Genomic DNA, 19,225 nt, shown 5'->3' on the forward strand with positions numbered 1-19,225 from the left:
AAAGTCAAGATAAAGGATCCTATGGTGATGGAAATGATCTGTATCTTATATCAATGTTTATATTATGGTTGTGGTATTGTGAAATATATTTTTATGATGTACAATATATATTTCAAGGCCATTGGGGGAAATTAGGTAAAGGTTACATAGGATCTCTCTGTATTATTTCTTAGACCTGCATATGAGTCTCCAATTATCTAAAATTTTACTAAATTATCTAAAGTTTACTGTTTAAAATGGGTTTCAACCAAAGAACAAGTAATCCAACCAATAAATGGGCAAAATGAGCTGAACAGAATCTTCTCAAAAGAAGTACAAATGACCAATGAATTTTTGGAAAAATGTTCATATCTTTAGCCATTAGAGAAATGCAAATCAAAACTACAGTGAGATTTCATCTTCCCTAGTCAGAACAGCTACTATCAAGAAAAGAGAAAGTACATTACATGCTGGTGAGGATGTGGGAGAAAAGGAACTTTAATCCACTGTTGGTGGGAATGTATATTAAAACAGCTGTTACAGAAAACAGTATGGAAGTTCCCCATAAAACTAAAGATAGAGTTACCATATGATCCAACTGTACCATTCCTGGGTAGAAACAAAGAAATGAAACTCAACCTACAAAAGAGATACTTGCACACTCACGTTTATCAAAGCACTATTCACAATAGCTACGTTATAGAATCAGCCTAGATATCCCATCAATAGATCGATGGATAAAGAAAATGTGGTATACACACACACCGTGGAGTACTATTCAGCCATAAAAGCAAAAATCATGTCATTTGCAAGAAGATGGATGGAACTGAGATCATCACGTTAAATGAAATAAGCCAAATTCAGAAAGACGATATAGCATGTTTTCGCTCATATGTGGAATCTAAAATAGAGAGAGATGTGAAAATAGAAAGGGAATTTTTAGGGAAGGGAAAGGAGGACAAGGGGGAGGGGTGGCAAGAGAGGGTAGAAGTGAGGGTGGATGCAATCACAAACATTATACGTGAAAATAAACAAATACGGCAACTATTTACACAGAGAATAGTTAAATAGTATATGGCATATCCATACCTTGGCATTCTCTTCAGCCGCTAAATTCAATGAGATAAAACCTTAAAGGTAATGAACAATGTTCTCAAGACGTTGCAGAGTGAAAAAATTAAGCTATGTTATTATTTGGTGTAGAATACATGGTGTACACAGAAAATGTTCTGACAGATCACTCAGAACCTAGTTAACTCTGGGAAGAAGCAGGAGGGAGAGAGGAAAGTTGTGTGTGTGTGTGTGTGTGTGTGTGTGTGTGTGTGTGTGTGTGTGTGTGTAACAGTATATATTACTTTGTCATTTTAAAATGGGGGGTGCTGCTGGGTATGTAGCAAAGGGGTACAGTACTTGCCTTGTATGCTCAATGTCCTGGGTTCCATCCATAGCACCATGAATACAAGTTAAATGCAATCCTTAAAGATATGTTCAAGGTCAGGTTCCAAATGATCTTGGAAAGGGATATGTATCAACTGTGGAAATGGTTGGAGACGCCTTGTGTTGGATATATGTCTAAATCTGTTTGAGGCCCCAAAGAAGCAGCCATGCTGAAAGGGGTGGGCAGGAGTCTTACTGAGCCTTCTCCCCCTGGCAAACATTTTCCCTGGAAGCTGAGGTTGGAGCAGGGATGTTCTCTGCAAAACCCAGTTCGGGGAGATCCCACATGCAGGAAAAGTTTCTCCTTCAGGAACTCTAGGAAGCTGGGGGACCCCTCCAGTCCATCGAAGTGCCAACCACTGAGCCTTTTTGCTCCACATCTTTTCTTTCCCCTCCTCAACCAGGGTCCCTGGGGATTGGTGTCAAGGAGCAGAGCCTAGAACTTACACCCTACTCCTCCAGAATCTCCTCTGTCCTGTTTCCTTGCATGTGCATGCCCCAATCCCAAATAAGCAGGCCGCAAAGAGTTTCAAGTATTTATTTCTACTCCATTGAAGCCACTGAAAATTGTAATAACTACAACAAAGAACTGTGGAAAGAGGCAGGCCCTCAGCCTTCCCAGGATTCTTCAACCTCTCCCCATAACCCAGACTCCCTTTTTCTTCCTTTCTGTAGAATTCCCAGTAGAGAAGTCAGGGTCGGTGCAGGGATGGGGTGCATGTTAAGGATGTGCTGGGGCCGGGCTTAGTCAGTGATATTCCGCTTCATCTCACACGCCCAGCGGTTCACCTCTAGGCAGAAGTTGTCGTTCCAGCGTCCGTCCCTCAGGAGCTCAACACAGTCTTCACTTCTGCCCGGCTCATGGCCCTGCCAGTTGTCTGGCTGAGTGATAGCCCAGTTCCTAAGAAGACAAGACAAAGCCCAAGATCTGACCGGGCCACGTCCCAGCAACCCTGCCCCCACCCCCAACTCCAGAAAAACACAGCCTTGGGGCAGGTTCAGGGCAAGAAGGTGCAGCCTTGGAGGCAGTGAGTGGGAAAGGAGAGGGTTGAGGAATTTGGTCCCCAAAAGGACCTCAGGGAGTCTGTTAGGGCCAAAAGCCCTGTGGCTGTCCCCAAGGCAAACTAACAAGGGGATAGATAGAGGCCACTTACCTATAGCTGTGCCTGTAGTCAGTTCCATCCACCCATTTCCAGGAGCCATCGCTGTCAGTGAGGCCTATCCAGATATGAAAGGCGCCTGTGTGTTGTAAAATGAATTTCTGGAAAAACAAGGGGGGGTGAGGCTGCTAGTTCCTTGTTCCTTGGACCTTTTTCCTTCATCCCTGCCGGCATCCGTGTGCCTCCCTCAGCCTTCTCCAGCTCATCTGTCCCCACGGAAGAAGCATCAGTTCCCGACACAACCGTTCCCTGGGTTTCCCCTCTGTCATCGGAGCTATCGTCAGTGAACACTCACTGGGCTAAACTTTGTGCTAAGTGCTTTCCAGGGACTATCTCATTTAACCCTCAGAAGCTCTCTAAGTTGGGGGCCATGACAACTCACACATTGCAAGGTAAGTTGTTAGAGCCCAGAGAGCCAATCCAGGATCTAGTTTGTGACCACTGTCCTCTGGTTCCCATTCCATTCCCATTATATCTGCTATTCTGACTCTGGTTTGCTCCCTGTCTTCTTCCCTCAGCCTCAGACTCATGGAATTCCTATTCCTGCTCTCCACCAAGACCCCCAAACCCATTAAGGATCTTGGTTTCACTTGCCTCTCAGGTTTAAATGCCCTTACTTGTTTCTGCCTGCCATCTCCCACCTCTTAGCATCAATGGCTGCTCGTCTATGAACACCCCAGGGCTCTACCACACTTCTAGACTCTTCCTTAGGTTAAAAAGACAAAAAGAAACCTGATGATGGAACCTCCTGACTGAGCCTGAGTTCAAGGTTTCCTCCTGCCTTTGGGAAGCTTGGCCTCACCTGCTCCTCTCTGGAATTGATGACCACCAGGTGGGCATTCTCTAGCTGGCAGTACTTGTCGGCCTCAGACCAGGTCTTCCCAGCACGAGAGAACCAGTAGCAGCTGCCTTCATGTTCCACCCAGTTAACGGGACAGCATTCTGTGCCTGAGAGGACAGGGGCAGAGGGAGATGAGATCTAGCGGGAGGGGACAAACACAGTGAGACCGGGCATGCCCTGTCTTTACCGTTGCTCTGGAAAAATACCATCTGACATGTCAGGATACGCAGATCTAGTGGGAAGTGCTTCAGGTGAAGGAGCAAGGTGGCATGATCTAGGGGGACAGATGGACAGACAGCAATGCAGTAGACATGTGGGTTCCCACCTGCCAGCACCAGGCACAAGAGTCCAGCTGTTGGCTGGGGATGCATGCACACACCACACACACACACACACACACACACACACACACACAAACAAACACACACACACCACACAACCCTCCACACTATACACACACCACACATACAAGCACACCACAAACACACACACCAGACATACCACACCACATACACACCTAACACACACACAACCTACCACACATACACATAAAACTCACACATAGCACACACACATACCACACACATACAAACACATACCACAATCCACACACACATCACACCCAGTGCATACACACCACACCATCCACATACTCAGGGAGGGCCTCTGACCTGCTTTTAGGTCCTGCTGATGTTTCTCCAGTATGGCTCCCAGGGATGTCACCTTGTCACCTGCACTGTCCCCTGAAAAGGGAGAAGCTAAGTGGTTTCTCCTCTGTTCTGCCTGCTGACCATATGCCTGGGCATCAGTTGGGGACCATCATCTTGTCCAGGATGTTGTGTGGTCTACCACCTGAACCCCTTGGGCCACCCAGGCTCCCCACACCACCAGAGAGACTCAGGACACTGCACTGTATAAGTTCTTTCACTGGGTCCCCATGTTCTTGCAACCAAGCACCACTCAGCAAACACATCTTGTTGCAAAGTCTGACTCCATACCATTCTCTGCCCGATAGCCCCCGCCCCACCAATTAGCTCACCACATGCTAGAATTGTCCATAAGTCCCAAAATGTGCATTGTTCTTCCTCATCTCTGGGCTGTCCCAGATTCTTCTCTCCATCACTAACCTCTCTCTTCTTCACCTACATGATCTGATTCATCCTCAGGACCCCTCAGGTCAGGGGCCAACATCCTTGGAAGCCTTGCCCAACTTCTTGGGCTGGGTTACCTACCTCAGTCTGAGTCTGCACAGCCCCTAACCATGTCCTTATTGCAGACTCAGCACAGAGCCTGGCAAACTTCTCTGGATAAATTATCACCAACCAGCCAGCCCACTCACCATGGGAGCCCAGAGCCTGGATCTCCATCAGGGTGCTGGAGGAGAAATTGCTGAAAGATTCTTTCAGGGTCCGCAACTCTGCTTGCAGCTGTGTGCCTTGTCAGGAGACAGTGGGAACAAGATGGAGTGTGGGCTATGTCTGCCATCACTATCCGCATGACTGCCCCTCTCTTCACCTGTCACTGCACCATGATTGGTCCCATTGTTCCCCCATCATCAGCCCCCATTCGCACCCTGTACCTGCCCCATGCTGCCTCCACCTCTTCTCAGCTCATTGCCCCCATCACTGCCCCCGACATTGCCCATCAATGTTCCACACCCTTGCCTTCTCCCTGCCAGCCCTGTGACTCTCACTTTGGGACCCAATTACACAAACAGCCACCAGCAGCAGGATATTGAAACCCAGGGCGAGCAGATTGAGATAGAGCCTGGAGCAGAGGCGCTGTGGAAGGGGCTGGGGAAGACGTGACCCTGTGAGAGAGAGAGAGAGTGTCATGAGCCAGGCATCCAAGGGCACAGAAGTCTGAGGAGACACAACCTGGTTGGGGAAGAAACCAGGTGGGGGATGGTGGGACATTCAGCAGGTTTTGACACTAGCATTGGGGCATTGCACACACACTTGCACCCCTGTGAAAGTGGGCGGCATGCACATGCCCCTACACAGGTGCACACAACACTCATGCACATGACACAGTACACACATCAGCTGTGTGCAAAGCTGAGATCTTGGACATGGAACAGGGAGACACACAGGCATCGGGGGGAAAGACCTGGCCTTTATTAGACACACACTCTAAGAAAGTAGGTCTACGAATGGTTTCCCCTCCTGCCCACTTGCTGGAATGACCTGCAGATCACCTCTGGCCTTAGTCTCTGCCCTTCCACAGCCCCTGTCCCTTCAGACTGTTTCCCTAGAGGCTGGGCCCTGTGTTCTCCTTAAATTCAATGACTGCATCCCTCATACGAGTCCAAACCTGGAATAATCCCTCTCTTCCCAAAACTCCACTAGGATCCTTCAGTCTAGGTCATTCCACTCCCCAAGGGCCACCCCTCATCTTCTCAGACTCAGATCCTCTTCCCCCTATTCCCACTGCCTTTGTCCCCCCTGAAACCCAAGTTCTATTGTAAACACTCTCTCCTGAGCCCCCATCATCACAACAGTAATCTCTTCCACCCCTTATCAGTCTGCACCTGACTGCACACTCACATACACACACACACACACACACATTTTTCATTACACTCTCACATGCACACACACTCATTAACACATTCTCACATACTTTCACGTACTCACCTATTGATACACATACTCTTACACCTCCTCACACACATATGGACACTGACCTGCATGTATTCACACCCCCACATCTTCATGTGCACAAGCTGGCCTACCCCACTGCTGTCTCTCCAGGTCCAGAGGATGACGGTCCTCCCAGCCCTGAGCTCCTGCTTTTGCACCATCCACCTGCACTCACACACTTCCTCTTTTCTGCCTTGGACCCTGACTCTGTGGACCTCCTTCTCTCCTATGCTAGGGAGGCTCAGTCAGAAGGCCAGAATCTTCCTTTTCAGGTCATCTCTTATCACCATCCTGAGTTGGACACTGACCCTGTGAGCGGCCATCCAGTACTCAAGACCTTCTCACACCAATGAATGTCACCTTCCTCCACTGCAGCACACTCAGAGCCATCTTGGCCAGGAGAAGCTATGCCTTTGAGGCCTCCACTGCCCACATCCCCTCAGCACAACCTCTCCTGCCTCTTACCTCCCCCCACGTCCTCCCTGATGCATTTGCTTTCTCTTCTGCTATGGGTAGAATGAGTCCCCCCCCCAAGAAAAAGAGACACTCATACATTGCTGGTGGGACTGCAAATTGGTGCAACCACTTTGGAAAGTAGTGTGGAGATTCCTCAGACAACTTGGAATGGAACCACCATATGACCCAGCTATCCCACTCCTTGGTCTATATCCAAAGGACTTAAAATCAGCATACTATAGTGACATAGCAGCACCAATGTTTATAGCAGCTGAATTCACAATAGTAAACTGTGGAAGCAACCTAGATGCCCATCAATAGATGAATGGATAAAGAAATTGTGGTATATGTACACAATGGAATATTACTCAGCATTAAAAGAAAATTAAAAGTTGGGCACAGTGGCGCACACCTGTAATCCTAGCGGCTCAGGAGGCGGAAACAGGAGGATCATGAGTTCAAAGCCTCAGCAAAAAGCGAGGCATTAAGTAACTCAGTGAGACCCGTTTCTAAATAAAATACAAAACTAGGGCTGGGGATGTGGCTCAGCAGTCAAGTGCCCCTGAGTTCAATCTCTGGTATGGGGAGGGGAGAGAGAGAGAGAGAGAGAGAGAGAGAGAGAGAGAGAGAGATTAAGGTATTTGCAGGTAAATGGATGGCGTTGGAGAATATTATGCTAAGCAAAGTAAGCCAATCCCAAAAAACTAAAAGCCGAATGTTTTCTCTGATCAGTGGATGATAATCTACACAAGGGAAGCATGGGAAGAATAGAGGAACTTTGGCTTGGGCAAAGGGGAGGGTGGAGAGGGGTTAGGGGTACGAAAGACGGTTGAATGAGATGGACATCATTAGCCCCAGGTACATGTATGACTGCTCGAATGGTGCGTCTCTACTCCGTGTAGAATTGAAATGTTGCGCCCCATTTGTGTACAATGAATTGAAATGAATTCTGTTGTCATGTACAACTAAGTAGAACAAATTTTTTAATTTAAAGGTCAGCAGGTAGAGTTCTATTGAAATTTTGAAACCTATAGTATTAACTACTAGAACTGTTCATTTTAAGTAGGGTGAAATAGTTATTAAGTGGGATGGTCATGGGGGTGATGTTATTGGAGATGCAGATGCCAGCAAAAATGCTGCCAATTGTGAGATGTTTTATTGAATTAATCAATAAAAAGTTATTTTCATTAATACAAAAAAGAATATGTTCCCCCCACCCCCGCCCGAGTGTTGGAAACTTGATCCTCAATGCAGGAGTGTTATGAGATGGGGCCTAATGGGAAATAGATTAATGCCATTATTGTAGAACCAGATTCTTTATTAAAGCTTCTCTCCTGCTCTCTCTCTCTCTCACCCTCCCTTTGCCCTTCCACCATGAGATAAGGCAATAAGAAGGCCCCTCATTAGGTGTAGCCCCTCAATCTTGGACTTTCTAGCCTCCAGAACCATAAGCCAATAAATCTCTTCAATTTAAATTACTCAGTTTATATTTGGTTTTTTTTTTTAACGGGGGTACCAGGAATTGAACTCAGGGGCACTCAAACACTGAGCCACATCCCCAGCTCTATTTTATATTTTACTTAGAGACAGGGTCTCACTGAGTTGCTTAACATCTCACCATTGCTGAGGCTGGTTTTGAACTCTTGATCCTCCTGCCTCAGCCTCCCAAGCCACTGGGATTATAGGCGTGCACCACTATGCCCAGCCTCAGATTTGGTTTTGTTTTGTTTTGTTAGGGTGGGAGTTGTACCAGAGATTGAACTCAGGGCACTTAATCACTGAACCAAATTCCAACCCTTTTATATTTTTATTTTTTAAATATTTTTAGTTGTAGATGGACCCAATACCTTTATTTAATTAATTTATTTTTATGTGATATTAAGAACTAAACCCAGTGACTCACACCTGCCAGGCAAGTTCTCTACCACTGAGCTATAACCCTAGCCCTATATTTTTATTTTGAGACAAGGTTCAATGCCCAGTATAATAAAAAAGAAATTGTAAATTTTCAAATTTGTTGAAAACTGTACACATGAAAACTGCCAGGAAGAGTGGGAAGCTGTCAACAGTAAAACACGACCTCTGGTGAGGAATCCTCTCCCAGACAGCAGAGGCTCGCCACCTTCCCTTCCCCCTCCTCACTGTCCCTTGGTCTGTTTGGACGAGCTCCCTCTCTGGACTTTCTCCAAGCCTCCTGCTCAAACTCTGAATCCTCTTCCCCTCAGAAGATTCAACAATACTCAAAGTTGTTGTTGCATGTCCTCTCACCCCAGGCATTGTGTGGGCCCTGGAACTCTGTCCCCATGGAGTCTATCACCCAGTGGAAAGGCCAGCCAACACAGGTCCAGGGGAAAGAGAAGGCATGGGTGGGACACCTACCCCTTCTGCCCACTTCTGCCCTGCCCAGCACCAGCCCTTCCCTCCCAGCTTCAACAGTGTAGGGTCTCCTCCCAGACCAGGCTGGCCAATCCTCTCCCTGAGCTTTGAGTCCCAACCCCTCTTGTCTCCACAGAACCCAGCTTCATCACCAGCATTCACACAGGACATTTTCCTCTGTCCCTGGATCCTGCCTTTTTGCATAGAACCCCTGAAATCTCTCTTGCTTTAAAAAATCTCAATCGCTTGGCGTCTGTATTCAAAATCTGCTAGAGGAGGATGGGGATTGTAGCTCAGTAGTAGAGCGCTTGCCTAGCATGTGTGAGGCACTGGGTTGGATTCTAAGCACTGCATACAAATAAGTAAAATAAAGGTCCATGGACAACTAAAAATATATTTTTAAAAAAATTTTTTTTTGCTAGAGGAGGATCCAGGAAGGAGGCCTGCAGGTAGCAGGAATCTCCCAGGATCTCTTCATGCTGGTTTCTCAATCTACCCCAACTCACCCCACCCCCACCCCCACAGTTCTGGCGGGCTCTGCATTACTTGTACACACACACACACACACACACACACACACACACACACACGCATGCGCACAGCACCCATCTGCTTGGGTGAGAGGGGAGGGAGGGAGCCATCTCCAGGGATCCCCATACCTCTGGGCACATACCCTTGCCTATGGCCTTCTGCAAACAGAGATACCATCAGCTCACACCTAGAGTGACTAACTCAGTCCCTGAAGCAAATGCGACAGAGATGTCATGGAGACAGAGAACAATTGGCAGCTGAAATGGGATGCAGGTGAAGCCCCAGAAACTGAACACTTGCCTTTCCAAAATGGATTTTCTCTCCTGGGATTCTGCCCTTGAGTGCCTGGCCCCTCACCGCCACTGAGCTCATGGTCATTCTCTTCAGAGTCCAGCTGCTGGATGTCTTGAAATTCCTTCTCCATGATGTACCCAGGGCTGGTGCTGGAGCTGGACCTGGAGTTGAGGTTGCTATTATGGGTTAGAGCTGGGGCCAGGCTGGGGCTAAGATACCAATTTGTGCAGAGGCTGATGGTGGTAATTGAAATAGGGCCTGAATAGGTCAAGCTGATAGCTTGGGTTGGGTCAGAGGTTAGAGACGAGTCAGGGGCAAAGGTTTGAAATACTGCAGGATCCTGTCCCCATTCTCAGGGGACCGCTTGGCCCTTGACATGGCCATGAACCTTTCCTCCATATTCTCAAGGACCAAGTCACCCTACATCTTCTCATCAGCACCCACTGATCCTGCACTAGAGTCTCCTTAATCCCCAAAAGCCCAGCCCCACCTGCCTCCCCCACCTTGGTTACCTGTTTAAAGCATGGAGAACTAACTGGCTCTTGCAGGCAGCCCAAGCCCCAGGGAAAAAGAGGGGTTAAAGCCAGGAGAATTAGAGCAAGGGGTTCTAGATGAAAGGGGAGGAGGGGCCTGGCCCACGCAAGGGCCTTGAGCCCTGTGTGTGTGTCTGAGTGTCCAAAAGATTCTAACCTGGCATCTCCTCCCCTGGAACTTTGGACAGTAAATAGAAGAGGAAACAGTTGGAACTCAGACAACGAGTGGTGGGGGCAGAGGGACACAACCATCTCTGTTCTCCTACCCAGAGAAGAGGGTCTCCTGGTCCAACCTCCCACCTTCACATTCCAGTCACCCCATGGCACCATTTGGGAGGGGGAACTAGACCTGTAGAGACAGGGACACAATGGCAGTTCCCCCTTTGCCCCTCCTCTTTTCACTTCCTACTTCTGAATTTCCCAGAACTGTTGGTGTCTCCAAATTATCCCTGACCAGGTCAAGTACCCTTCCCTGCTCTTGCCCAATCCAGCCAGTGACCCTGGCATTCAAGCCCCAGGCCCCAGGCTCACTAGCCCTGTCCTGACCCATTCACTCTCCAGGATTAGTGAAGTTAAAGATGTGAAAACCACAGAGGTCAGAGGAAGGAGCATGACAGAAAGCACTCTCTTTGGGGCAGGAGGAATTCAACCTCAGTAAGTGCCTTTGGTGGCCCAGCACTGTATCAAGCTGGAACACAAACATTTGTCTCCAAGCAGAACCATTGCTCTAAGTTATCTACAGGTGTTAACTCATCCACCCTGCACAACGCCCCCTGTGAGATGGACATATTTGTTATTATTCCCAATTCACAGGGGAGGTTAGTGGAGCTTCAGGGAGGTTAAGTGCCTTGCTTCAGGTGGGAGGTTTTTTAGTTTAGATCTGGAACATTTCCAAAGGCTTATGTGCTAGGCTTCATGACTATATTGGAAGATGGAGCCTTTGGAGAGATAATTTCGCTTAAATAGGGTCATTATGATGGGACACTGGTCCAATAGAAGTGGTGTCCTTAGAAGAAGAAGAAGAAACACCACAAAAACACAGAGGAAAAAAAACCCACGTGAGGACACTAACAGAAGGGGACTGTCTCCAAATCAGGAAGAGAGCCCTCACCAGACAGCCAGCTGCCAACAACTTGATCTTGGAAATCTACCTCCAGAACAGTCAACATAAATAAATTTCTCTTGGTTTAAGTCACCCAGTCTGTGGTGTTCTGTTATGGCAGCCCAAACAGACTAAATGATGGACAAAAAAATGCAAGTGGACATACACCTGGCACCATGGCCAGGCCTATAATCCCAGCAATTTGAGAGGTTGAGGCAGGACAAGCACAAGTTGAAGACCAATCTCAGCAACTCAGCAAGGCCCGGTCTCAAAGTAAAAAATAAAAAGGGCAATGGATACAGCTCAGTGGTAGAGCACTCTGGATTCAATTTCCAGTACAAAAGGAAGGAAGGAAGGAAGGAAAGTAAAAAGGAATGGAGGGAGTAGGGGAGGCAGGGGGAGGGAGGGAGGAAGGAAGAATCGAGGGGAAAGGATTCATCAGTTAAAAAAAGAAAATAGCAGAAATGATCTTTTTGGGGGGGCAGGTAAAGAATTTTTAAAAAAAATTTAATTTTTTTTAGTTATACATGGACACAATATCTTTATTTTGTTTATTTATTTTTATTTGGTGCTGAGGATCAAACCCAGGGTCTCTCACATGTGAAGCGAGCACTCTACCGCTGAGCCACAACCCCAGCCCCCAGACTTTTTTATTTGTTATAATAAATTCATACATTCACACAATAAAACAGTATAATTTGATCAATTTCATTCCCCAGTTCCTCCCATTTCTCTCTCCTCCTTCCCACTATTCCTCTTCTATTCTACTGGTCTCCTTCCTACTTTGTTCAATATGTTCTAATTAGTTATACATGGCGGTGGGATGCATTTTGACACATTGTACACAAATGGAGCACAAGGTCTCCTTCCCCCTGGCTGTACATGGTGCAGAGTCACACCAGTCTTGTAACCATACATGTATATAGGGTAATAAGGGCCATCTCATTCTGCCATCCTTCCCATCTCCAAAGCCCTACCCCTCCACTCACTCCCCTTTACATAATCCAAAATTCCTTTATCCTTCTCTATACTCCTTGCCTCCCCATCCCACTATGGACAGGCATCCGCTTATCAGAGAAAACACTAGGCCTTTGATTTTTGGGGATTGGCTTATTTCACTTAGCATAATATTCTCTAGTTCTATCCATTTACCTGCAAGAAATGATCTTCTTAACATAGACCTAACAGGAGGAGGTGGCATAGAGAGGGGACAGATAAGAGATACCAAAATACAGTTAGGTTGGAAGAATAAATTCTACTGTTCTACAGCCCTGTCAGGTGTAGAAAAATCTACCGTATATTTCAAAATAGTAGTAAAAGGGGATTTTGAATTTCCCAACACAAAGAAATGATAAATGTTTGAAACAATGGAAATGCTAATTACCCCAATCTGATCATTACACATTGGATACATGTACTGAGATGTCACACTGTACCCATAAGTAAGTGCAATTGCTATGCGTCAATTAAAAAAAAAAAACAAGATAGACTCAATGGTAGTTAACAGGAAAGAGCTTTTTAAATTAAATTAATTCATTTAAAGTTTATATGGTAAATGAATTATTCGTACTTCTATAAAACAAGAGCAGGAAGTCTCAAAAAAAAAAGAATAATCGACAAGAGAAAAAGAAGTTCAGAGGACTAGCAAGGTGATTGACATTTGCAGGGGGGAGGGGGCACTGGGGATTGAACCCAGGGATGCTTTACCACTAAGCTACATCCCTAGCCCTATTTATTTATTTATTTGTTTGTTTAAAAAGCTGACTAACACAAATGGGTAGAGACTTTCAGTTTTGCAAATGAAAAAGTTCTGGAGATGGATGGTGATGGATGGCTACATAATGGTGTGAATATACTGAAACCACCAAACTATACACTTGAACTTGGTGTAAATTGTGAACCATTCCTAAAGGAAAGTGGGGTGGGTAGGAAAAAAAACTAAGTCACTGAATACCTTCTTTCTGTTCCCAGAAGCCTCACCAAATTAAAGGAACAAGGAGAACAAGCCTAAACTGGAAAGTCCAGGCACATATTATCTTGAAGGACACTGACTCTCTCTTATGCACACTGAGAATTAGGGCAGACCAGTGCTATCAGCAGTAAGCTACTTTCTCACAAGTATATCGCGACAGTTGCTCCTGGGTAGGCTGGTCCTACTAGTAAACTAAGCGAGCTAATGATGCTTTTGCAACCTAAAATGTAAAATTCATCCCTGAGTGGGGACTTGCGAGGAACTGAGGGCACTGCGGGAAGGATATGAGTCATTCATCTAGCCAGTCACCACGGAGAAAATGTGTGAGGGAAAGGAGGCGCTGTTTGTCATAGCACATGAGGGACAGAGGTGCTATCAGCATATCACCACTGAACTATTCTTGGAACAGCCACTGATCTCTGGTAAGCTTTCCCCAATTAATCCTACGTCTCCCATATTGTCACCAGTTGTGGGAGACCAACCTTACATGTGACTGAATCACACTCTCCAGCTGGGTGCTGAGGCGCTCAGTCACAGAAATGTGGCAGAGCCTTCCCCACTCTTCTTGGGTGTCTCATGCATGGGTGTGTCTTGCTACAGCCCCATGAGTGGAGCTATGCTCACCTTTTCCTTTATAATATAACCCCTTGCCCTGTTTAGGATAGAATCTTCCATGGAAGTGCCTTGTGTGTGTCCCCTTCTCTTACTGTGCCCTTGGGTGTGGCCTACCCAAGTGTCAGTCAACCTGCTGACAGTGGACATCATGAAGATAGACTCAGTCCCCTGAAACCTGACCCCTTGCCTCATTTGAATAGCTTCTCCTCAATAAAAGGGGTCAGCGCGTGCTCTCTCTCTCTCTTCCTGCGGACCCTTAAGGTCAGAGGAGCCGTCACAACGACCCCAAAGAAAAAAGTATTTGTGTCTCTTGTGAGGTTATTTTGCGCAGCCCAGTCAGCCCAGTTCAACTGGAGTGACCCCTGAGGCTTTTAGTCGCTAACTGAAACCCGGCAACCAGTCTCTTTCTTTGGCCTCTTCAAAACCCACCCCACTGCCCTGGCACATCTGGGCTGCGGAGCAGACAAATGGCAGATTTAATGCTATGAATATTTATCGAACCAAAAGCCAGTGGGGGAAGATGGATAAAGAAAAGTAAATTACTATATTTCAACAAATTTAAGATTCTATCAGTTATAAAATACAAAGTGTTTTTGTGCCACTAAGGATATACAATGACAAAAATTATTTCTTATGTCTTTGAATTTCTACTGCATACTAAAAAAAAATCTTTAGACTTACACATATTTTATTTTACATCACTTATGCACATACATAAATTAGTTAAAATATTCCCACATGTAAATTTAAATAAAAATAGTTTAATAATAATGTAAAATAAATGTAAGTACGGGAAACTGGTTAAAATATTCCTAAAACTTGTTTTTTTCAGAGTCCAAGTCTTCTGAACCACTTTATTTTTTTTTTTAAGAAAGAGGAGATTTTTTTTTTTTTAAAGAGAGAGTGAGAGAGGAGAGAGAGTGAGAGAGAATTTTTAATATTTATTTTTTAGTTCTCGGCGGACACAACATCTTTGTTGGTATGTGGTGCTGAGGATCGAACCTGGGCCACACGCATGCCAGGCGAGTGTGCTACCGCTTGAGCCACATCCCCAGCCCCTTCTGAACCACTTTAGACAGAACCATCAACAGCCGTGTTTCTGCCATCAGGAGTGCACTGGGACAGTGTGTTTTGAGAATGCTCCATGTTGTCTCTGGGATTTTCTTCAAGCAGCTGTTATCCATTCTGCATGCTTCCTTTACCTTGCCAAGAGATATCTATGGAAGGTTTTCAGACAAGGTTTTCAGGACTCACATTCTTTGCATAAGTGATCCGGCTAGTTGTCTGAAATATGAAGGAATTGTGGTGGTTGGTCGCAGCCTTCAGGAATAGTAACCAAGTTCAAGAGTGCAAGGTAGCGACATCCGTGTCACAACCAGCACCTGGACAGAAGCAGTTGTAAGACATCTCAATTATAGAAAAATTCATGTGAAACAATGAAAATATCATAGAAAGGATGGAAATATAAAGGAGTGGAGGTCTAGCTCAGTGGGAGAGCATTTGTCTGGCATGTGCAAGGCCCTGACTCTAAGCCCCAGAACTGCAAAAAAAAAAAAAAAGATGACAATGTAAGAAAAATAAAATCATGTAAACTAAAGCTGGCTCATCTGAAACACATATAAGAATGAAAGAAAACAAGTAGAAAATAATAGAGAAACAATTACCTAAGAAAAAACAACTCCCCAACTATAAGACCTTTGTATCCTGTTGCCATGGGTTCATCTAGTAATTAGTCTTTAATTTCTGAAGCAAATGCAGCCCGATACATTTATTCATTTACTCAGGTATCTAAATAATCAACAACATTAGAAGTTTCCTATGCTCTGAGCTCTACCAGCAACTCAGAACACTTATACCCCACACTCTACAAGAACCCTGAATAAAACCAGAACATTTCTTTCCTCTTATAAGCATTCCATAATTGTGTTTCCCTTTCTCTTTAGGAAAGTCTAAACCTTAACAACTCTGTAAGTCCTTAAATCCTGCCTTACTTCTGTTTACCTTTTTCTCAATATCTTAACTTTCCATTTGTGTTTCAGTTTCCCCAAGCCCATATTTCTTATTCTCAGGAATATTTTACTATACGTTAGTGACTGAGTGAGTGAGTTGAGGTAGGTAGGTAGATCCAATAGTTTGGAATGTACACAGCCCTATCTGAGCCACCAGCAGACCTGTTCCTCCTTGTGCCTTGAGGTAAGCTCCAGGACCGGGCCTTACCCTTTCCCTCTCCTGCCACACCTAGTAAGGTACACATCTTGCCCATCCAAACCCCTACATATCTCTGCTATTCTTATTGCTGTGGTCACAGCTCAAGTTTTGAAAATGTCACTTTCTTTTGTTACTGGAGTCCTAGGCCAGAGCCCAATTCTAAGGATCCCAACAAATCAGGTCTGGCTACTCACCCCAAATCCAAATGGAAAAAAAGTCATCACAAAAAACAGCAAGAAAGGAAGTTTAATCAATATGTTTGCATTGGGAAGAAGAGTGAGATCAAGCGAGTCGTCCCTTTCTTCTGGAGTACTAACATAGCAGGGAGCAAGAAGTAGGCACCGTTAAACAATCTTGGTCAAACTGTATGGCGGGTCATTATCTCAGTTCTCAGTTCTGGTCATAGTCCTTTCAGTGTCAAGAAAATTGCTGCTGCTCAGGGGGCCAATCTGCATTTGATTCAAAGGATTTTTATCTATCAGACCCATGATCCTGGAAGGGGATAATTTAGTTCCCATAAGATGATCACTTCTACTTGCTGGGGGGCAGTTCTACCCTGTGGTGACCTCCAGCCAGGCCTCACTGTATCTGGAAAGTGTAGGGCAAAACTGGAACCTTCTAGATGGAAAGATCTCCCATGCTCTTGGATAGGCAAAATTAATATCGTCAAAATGGCCATACTACCCAAAGGGCTACACAGATGCAATGTGATTCCAACTAAAATCCCAACATCATTCCTGATAGAAATAGAAAAAGCAATCATGAAATTCATTTGGAAAAATAAGAGACCCAGAATAGCCAAAGCAATCCTTAGCAGGAAGAATGAAGCAGGAGGCATCACAATACCAGACCTTAAACTAAACTACAAAGCTATAGTAACAAAACGACATGGTATTGGCACCAAAATAGACATATAGACAGAATAGAAGACACTGAGACAAACCCACATAAATACAGTTACCTTATACTAGACAAAGGTGCCAAAAACATAAAGTGGAGAAAAGATAGCTCTTCAACAAATGGTGCTGGGAGAACTGGAAATCTATATACAGAAAAATGAAAATAAACTCCTATCTCTCACCATGCAGAAACTCAACTTGAAGTGGATCAAGAACTTAGGAATTAGTTCAGAGACCCTGTGCCTAATAGAAGAAAAAGTGGGCCCAAATCTTCATCATGTCAGATTAGGCCCCAACTTCTTTAACAAGACTCCTAAAGCACAAAAAAATAAAATCAAGAATTAATAAATAGGATGGACTCAAACTAAAAAGCTTCTTCTCAGGAAAAAAAATTAATGATGTGAAGAGAGAGCCTACATTTTGGGAGCAAATTTTTACCACACACACGTCAGATAAAGCACTAATCTCCAGGATATATAAAGAATTCAAAAAACTTAACACCAAAAAAAAAAAAAACAAACAAACAAAAGAAAAAAACAAAAACCAATCAATAAATGAGCTAAGGAGCTGAGCAGACACTTCTCAGAAGAAGATATACACTCAATCAACAAATATATGAAAAAAAAAATGTTCAACATCTCTAGCAATTAGAGAAATGCAAATCAAAACTACACTAAGATTTCATCTCATGCCAGTCAGAATGGCAGCTATTAAGAATACAGACAACAATAAATTTTGGCGAGAATGTGGGGGGGGGGGAAGTACACTCATACACTTCTAGTGGGACTGCAAATTGGAGCAAGCAATCTGGAAAGCAGTATGGAGATTCCTTAGAAAATTTGGAATGGAACCACCATTTGACCCAGTTATCCCACTCCTCAGTCAATACCCAAAGGACTTAAAATCAGCATACTGTGGTGACACAGCCACATCAATGTTCATAGCAGCTCAATTCACAATAGCTAAACTGTGGAAGCAACCTAGATGCTTTTCAATAGATGAATGGATAAAGAAACTGTGTTATATATACACAATGGAATATTACACAGCATTAAAAGAGAATAAAATTATGGCATTTGCAGAGAAATGGATGGAGCTGGAGAATATCATGCTAAGCAAAGTTAGCCAGTCCCAAAAAAACAAAGGCTGAATGTTCTCTCTGATAAGTGGATGCTGATCCATAATGGGGAGGGGGGAGGCATGGGAAAAATGGAGGAACTTTGGACAAAGGGGAAGGAAGATAGGGAGGGGGCATGGAGGCAGGAAATATGGTGGAATGAGATGGACATCATTACCCTAAGTACATGTATGACTGCACGTATGGTGTATCGCTACATCGTGTACAACTATAGAAATGTAAAGTTGTGCTGCAGTTAATTGTGTGTTCAATGAATCAAAATGCATTCTGCTTGTCATATATAACTAATTAAAGTAAATAATTTTTATAAAATTAAAAAAAAAAACTGGAGACTTCTAGACATCACTCCAGGGCTCTGGAGCAGGACTTTGTAAAAGCCGGAGGTTAAATGTCCCTGCAGATCTTTTTTTTTTTTTTTTTTTTGTAAGTATTTTTTTAGATGTAGATGGACACAACACAATGCCTTTATTTTTATGTGGTGCTGAGGATCGAACCCGGGTCCCGCCCGTGCTAGGGGAGCCCTCTACCACTGAGCCACAATCCCAGCCCCTCCCTGCAGAACTTGAAAGTACCTTAGTTATTTTTATCTTGATGTCTTCACCCTTGACAAGGGCTGATTATCAGTTTACATGATCACTCCTTAATTGATTAGCATGGTTATGTGCTGACCTGAGCAGGAAGCTGACCCAAATTTTAAGGAAAAGGGAACAGATACAAAATGAAGGCAAAGATGCCAAGTTGCTATTGTATTTTCATTGGGCCTCTACAGGCTGAAGTGAAGAGTCGGGACTTTTGGCAAAGTCTGCCTCTAATTCCCTGTCATATTTGTTCATAGCTGAATTTAAATACTATCCCAAACCTTCTTTCTGTCTCATGGCACAAATTTTGTTATAATAGGATGAGGATCCAAAAATAGCTTATCACCTGGAAAAGAGTTCCATTCATCTCCCACCACCCCACCTTACCACACACAGGCACAGAGAAGAACAACGGACCAGATTACAAACTATCAGCTTTAATGTCCTGTGTGTTTGGACAAGTG

The 19,225-nt window shown here is 44.7% G+C and overlaps 1 protein-coding gene across 8 annotated transcripts in view; it reads right to left on the reverse strand.

Annotated features, from left to right (window-relative positions):
* Window positions 1-1,940: 1,940 nt before the first annotated feature.
* The window catches only part of LOC101966248 (asialoglycoprotein receptor 2), a 31,695-nt gene continuing 14,410 nt past the window's right edge, over window positions 1,941-19,225 (reverse strand). For 3 of the 8 annotated variants that reach the window (XM_078042775.1, XM_078042774.1, XM_078042776.1), the window contains 8 exons: window positions 9,723-9,877; window positions 5,111-5,227; window positions 4,757-4,852; window positions 4,089-4,160; window positions 3,605-3,691; window positions 3,379-3,524; window positions 2,571-2,677; window positions 1,941-2,317 (listed from right to left, as the gene is read on the reverse strand). In XM_078042775.1, coding sequence (XP_077898901.1) covers window positions 2,161-2,317; window positions 2,571-2,677; window positions 3,379-3,524; window positions 3,605-3,691; window positions 4,089-4,160; window positions 4,757-4,852; window positions 5,111-5,227; window positions 9,723-9,846 — 906 coding nt within the window. In that variant the 5' untranslated portion in view covers window positions 9,847-9,877 and the 3' untranslated portion in view covers window positions 1,941-2,160. Of the gene's footprint in view, window positions 2,318-2,570; window positions 2,678-3,378; window positions 3,525-3,604; window positions 3,692-4,088; window positions 4,161-4,756; window positions 4,853-5,110; window positions 5,228-8,783; window positions 9,252-9,722; window positions 9,893-10,228; window positions 10,418-19,225 lie in introns of those variants that run through there. The other 5 variants (XM_078042778.1, XM_078042779.1, XM_021731318.3 and 2 more) reach the window with 4 other exon arrangements.

This window comes from Ictidomys tridecemlineatus, chromosome 3 (genome assembly GCF_052094955.1).
Source record: "Ictidomys tridecemlineatus isolate mIctTri1 chromosome 3, mIctTri1.hap1, whole genome shotgun sequence".
Classification (NCBI taxonomy): domain Eukaryota; kingdom Metazoa; phylum Chordata; class Mammalia; order Rodentia; family Sciuridae; genus Ictidomys; species Ictidomys tridecemlineatus.